The 6,000-nt window shown below is 36.8% G+C and overlaps 1 protein-coding gene across 1 annotated transcript in view; it reads left to right on the top strand.

Moving 5' to 3' along the window:
- Positions 1-287: 287 nt before the first annotated feature.
- Positions 288-6,000, top strand: part of LOC126817079 (deleted in malignant brain tumors 1 protein) — a 78,226-nt gene continuing 72,513 nt past the window's right edge. The window contains exon 1 of the mRNA XM_050543866.2: positions 288-842. Within this exon, the coding sequence (XP_050399823.1) occupies positions 767-842 (76 nt within the window). The 5' untranslated portion in view covers positions 288-766. The remainder of the gene's footprint in view (positions 843-6,000) is intronic.

Below are 6,000 nucleotides of genomic sequence, written 5' to 3'. Positions count from 1 at the left end.
TGTTTGATAGTGTCTATCCATCCGTGAAGATGTCTAACTGTCATCCTCTGATGAGTAGAAATAATTGATCACCTTGAAGGATATTGAGATAGTATTGAAAGATTGAATAGAAAAGATATTTTTATTTTGACATTTTGGGAGACTAATAAGTTAATGAATACATGCAAATCAATAAATAAATAAATAAATAAATAAACTAGTATTTATAGACATGTCATTAAATGATTTAGTTAAATAGTAAACATTTATAATCTACCGTTAGCTGCATCTAAAACACTTGACTCGTTAACCCTCGGTCACGTGATACACGGTGTACTCCATTCAGTTTTACCTGTGCACAGCAGACGAGAGTGGTGTCTCTGGTCGACTCCATTGAAAAGCTGGACAATAGTATTGAGAGCAGCTAGATAATTCGTGAAAATATAGTCAGTAACAATTGGTTGATATTATAATACCTATATATATGTTTTGTTATGGTTGGTTGAATAGTATATATATATATATATATACAACGCACATACAGGTAACAAGACAAACAGGTAGCAGGTACTTGGAGTGATATATATAATATACCGATTCTGTGAGTTACCTGTTTTAGAAAACTTAGTGTTTAATTCAAAATTCCAAATGAAGTAAATTATACAATTTGTGAGGTATACAATGACCATATAAAGACGTATTGTGACGTAGAGGTTATTGTTGAGAAATACCTGTGTTTTAACTTCTAATGGAATAACTATATATTTACTATAACAACTCAGTGATTATGGATCTACACGTATTTTGTGTTTTATTCTATATAATATGTACATATTGTACTATATACACATCAGCCCAGACAGGTAAGTCTAATATTACCTATCTTATAAACGTGGTGGGGGGGGGATATATATATTTATGTATAGTACCAAGTCTAATATATATATTTATGTGTAGTACCAAGTCTAATATTAACTAACTTATAAACGTGGTTTGGGGTGGGGGGATATATATATTTATGTATATCTAATATTACCTATCTTATAAACGCGTGTGTGTAGGGGAGGGGATATATTATATATAGTACCAAGTCTAATATTAACTAACTTATAAACGTGGTTTGGGGTGGGGGGATATATATATTTATGTATATCTAATATTACCTATCTTATAAACGCGTGTGTGTAGGGGAGGGGATATATTATATATATTTATGAATAGTCCCAAGACGGACGAAAAGTACTTTAATATGTTATTAAACCAGTGTTGAAATCAGTTTGTGTCGGCATACACCGTGAAGCAAACTAGTTCAGCTTTACTGCCGTGCTAATATTTTTGGATAGATATAATATTAGCTATGATTTGGATATATATATAATATTAGCTAAGTTTTGGATATATATATATAATATTAGCTATGTTTTGGATATATATATAATATTAGCTATGTTTTGGATATATATATAATATTAGCTATGATTTGGATATATATATAATATTAGCTATGATTTGCTTGATAAAGACGAGAGGACCGTCGTCGAAGCGTCGCTAGAAATAAATTTTTCAAGTAACTTGTATTCCATATAATTGTGCCATGTGTTATTCTCAGTTCTAAATTAACCATTAAGCCAAATAAGCTGGGCCGTAACTAGCTCAGAGCAACGAGGGGGCGGGAAATGTTCTCGGGGGTGCTGTAATATTGACTGCCAATGTGTATCTATTTTTTTATGGTCGAAAATTTTTTCACGGGGGGGGGGGGGGCGAAACTTTTTGCGGGGGGGGGGGGGGGGGGCTTCGTTTTGCTTTATCTTGATCGTCGAAACAAAATAGATGCCAAAATCGTTTCATGTCAACAACAACAACATCCCGGTAATACTGACCCCATCAGTGCTCATTATTGATTTAAGCGGAAGATAAATCGAAAGTAGCGATTTAACCTCGGGTCATCCTTTCATTGTTTTAATCAAGTTAAGTTTTGTCAAGGAGACAATACAACAATAACATTAATAATAACATTTTCACATTTCAATGGTATTTTAGCGGGTGTATATAGATGCCACAGGGGTTCGTGACCATAAAATACTTCCCCTTAATCCACGTAAGATAGCCACAGGCCGTAAATGGAAAAACATTTGCGAAATCATTCTAATATACGGGAGCAAGTTTCTGCTGTATAAGATCTTGTCTGCGATATCTGTACTGTGGAAGCAGACGTTACACGATCTATATAGACTAATACGCTTACTCTACTAGTAAGTGCAGGAGGACCGCACTACACCCCAAAACAAAAATCTACAAGATAAACCTGCGGACAAGACAGAAAATCAAGTGATTGGATCAGCTGGGTCAGCCGTAAGCGTCCACTGCGCTGTACAGTTTCAAATTTGAAAATAATCTGGATTACAAAAAAGACATAACAGACATAATGCGAACTGCAACCATTCTCTTTCTGAAACATTTATTACAGCAGTTTAAAATACAGACCTATATTTCGTTTGTGGGCTGCAACTATTTCTATTGAAATCGATTTCAATTTGATAAAATCTAATCGACCAAGTCAAGGTTGTTATCCATGAGTTGTGATTTACAGAGGTGACGTTTTTTTGTGTTACACATGACAAATGTCCAACATATTTCATTTGTAGTATTTTTAGGTTTTTCTTGTTATTTTTTTTGTTATTATTTTTGTTCTGCATCGTTCAACAATTCCCCTCGGGCTAGATTATATCAAACTGTCAAAACCTAAACAATAGTTCCGTCAAAGATGACGTTTCCCAGATATATTGGTGTATGCGTTTTTATTTCACCTTTTGAAAGACGTTTCTTTTTTCTCTGTGGATGATATTACACTTTGTTATGTATCGGATACTATCAAACAGTCTACTTTTCCGACGTGGTTTTCCCTTGTCAGTGGTGCAGGACGGAGGACCTAACAAGGACAGCTGTCTAGTCGTTCGGATAGGAAGAAAAAAAGGAGGTTCCGTGTACACATTGGGGTGCACGTAAAAGATCCCTTTGTAGTTGGAATTCGATATAAGAGTAGACCATAGTGCCGCTGCCTAGGCAAAATATCTCTCATAGTACACTGTATGGCGTCTTCATTAGCCCATTCGGAGCAGAACAGTAGGACGTCAAACCCCATTTTATTTCATTTTAAGAACAATATAGTGTATTTTAAAGATACATTATGTAAGATTTACTTTGTTCTGGGCGAAGTTTTGACTGTTTGAAGATATAGCGTAGATCGTAGGAACGGTACTGTACAACCGATTATCCATTTATCGTCAAATTTTTAAATCTCGTAGGTGTTCAAATCCATTTAAATCTCAGCCATCCGATGTTCTAGAGAGATGATTATAGGCTTCTCATATGAATAAATGTCTAAATAATAGTTTATATAACATTTGAAGCCAAAATAAAAAAAAAACCTGCAATAGGCAGATATGGGGCTTACATAATGTATGTTCACTAGAGACCATATTAATACTGTATTTTAAGAGAAGAAGTCGGAATTAATATCAAATTCATCGTCGTACTCCATCCAAGTGATGTCAGATACTCGTCATCAAAGATGAGCCCATTGAAGCCTAAACGTAAGGGCCACATTCCCTAACTCCCCGAGGGGGCCCCTAAGGGAGCTTTAATCCACAGTTTTCAATCTAAACGAATGGTAAGTCTACTATAGTGACCAGATCTTTATTAGATAGCTAATTGTACATGTAGGTCTGCTGTAGTGACCAGACCTTTATTACATAGCGAATTGTGGGTCTACTGTAGTGACCGGACCTTTATTACATAGCTAATTGTGGGTCTAGGGTAGTGACCATAGCGAATTGTAGGTCTACTGTAGTGACCAGACCCTTATTAAATAGCTAACTGTGGGTCTAGGGCAGTGACCAGACCTTTATTACATAAAATATGTAAGTTTAGTGTTAATAATGCCGTGTTTGTTGTCCTTGGTGGATGATGCAACAATACAATAAAATCTTATCCCAAGTACAATTATTGAATTTAACTAGTGCTAATTTCGGGGCGGGGGGCGGGGGGAGGGGGGTGACGGGGTGGGGTGGGGTGGTGAGGGAGGATTCTTCTGTCATGAACGAACCCCAGAAACACGATAAATGTCAACACAAAGTATAATTTTATGGATACACAATTACTGAGTTTAATACTAAGCGACGTTTCGACGAGGATACTCTTAGTATTAAATTGTGTATCCATAAAATTGCACCTTGTGTTAATATGTTCAATTACTAAATGCCAATCAAAGACAATAAATGTCGTTACCAGATCTGTTGTTGGTTGTGATGGACCCCACAACAGTTCAAGCTTCACCCAAAATGTGGGTCCGCCATTGCTCGTTATACACATAAAGTTACCCAACATTAATTCAGAAAATATGTATAGAGATGGAGTAAGATTTTAAGAACCTTTTTGGAAATTAAAGAATTAGATACGTGCATTTAATCAATGGTTTTCATTTTATGGGACTGGTTATACTAGACTTAACCTTTGTATGAACAATATGGACTGGTTATACTAGTCTAAACTTTTATGTAAACAATATTTATATATATATATAATATATCATTTCCATAAAGGAAAAACACGTACCGGTAAATACAAGCCTATTGTACCGCTTAACGTAAAGTTTATTTCATCAAATTGTATAAAAACACAAAAACCAAAAAATAATTTGTGGCAATGTACTTCGTATGTACTGAGTCCCCTCACAAAAACCACAAGTTGACACTCTTCAACCTGGCGTTTACTTTGACACATTAAAATCAACATACCTGCATATATATACATACAGGTAGATTGTCTTATATACCTACAGGGAGCCGCGCTGGCTCAGTGGGTAAGACGTTGGCTCAGTGACCTGGAGGTCTACTGTTCGATCATGTTGTGGACTGATATAGTTCATCTATACTGATGTCCAAAAGAAAGTATACACACTAAAAGTATGACCAAGTTTTGATTAGATTAAAAACATTTGATAAAGCTTTACCGAGTTTGTCTCTTCCGTCCAAACTCAACATTTCTAAGCAAAATAAAAATGTGAAACAAATTGACATTCTACCCAAATACCGTATACCATGGAAAAACGACTTTGGTTGATGCAGCACAAAATGCACAGTGTATACTTTCTTTTGGACATTAGTATAGCTCAGTGAGTAAAGTTTATCAAGAGCTGCCGAGTTCGACCACCGTGTTGGTCGAGAAATTTCATCGGGTTTTCCATCGTGGGTTGCCCTTATCAGTGTTGTAGGACAGAGGATCTAACAAGGAGAGTGTCCAGCCCTTCGCATGGGAAGAAAGACAGGTCCCGTATACACATTGTCGTGCCCGTAAGAAAACCCTTGGCAGTTGGAATTCGATATAAGAGTAGGCCATAGCGCACTGTCATTGAGTCAACTGGCGTGGTTTCGATTCCCCGGTAGTACGTGACAAGCCTGTCCAACCTCGTGGGTTGTTTCCGGGTCCTCCGGTTTTCTCCCACTGCTAAAGACCCCTACACGCAAGCGAATTTATTGAAATAAAATAATTGAACTATATGTTAGTCCCGAAATGACCTAGTTTGTTAAACCCATCTCTCTATATATATATATATGAGAGAGAGAGAGAAATGGGGTTTAACGTCCACTCGACACAAACTAGGTCATTTCGGGACTAACATATGGTTTAATTTTATTTCAATAATTCGCTTGCGCGTAGGGGTCTTTGAGCAGTGGTATGAAACCGGAGGACCCGGAGAAAACCCACAAGGTTGGACAGGCGACCCTAGTCCTTGTCACGTACAACCGGTGAATCGAAACTACGCCAGTTGACTCAATGACACAGTATGATACAGGGTGCGCACACGTGTTAACCAGTCGGCCATCCACCCCCCACCCCCCTATATATATATATATGAAGTAAAATCATGGTGCACTATATTATAGCCAACAGTTTTACCCCCACTTTGTCTCTGTTAATACCCCGTCTCGACATATATTGTATTTAATTACAAGATTATGT

This window comes from Patella vulgata, chromosome 4 (genome assembly GCF_932274485.2).
Source record: "Patella vulgata chromosome 4, xgPatVulg1.2, whole genome shotgun sequence".
Classification (NCBI taxonomy): Eukaryota; Metazoa; Mollusca; class Gastropoda; family Patellidae; genus Patella; species Patella vulgata.
Note: the sequence above shows the minus strand (reverse complement) of the source record. Positions and strands in the feature narration are given on the sequence as shown.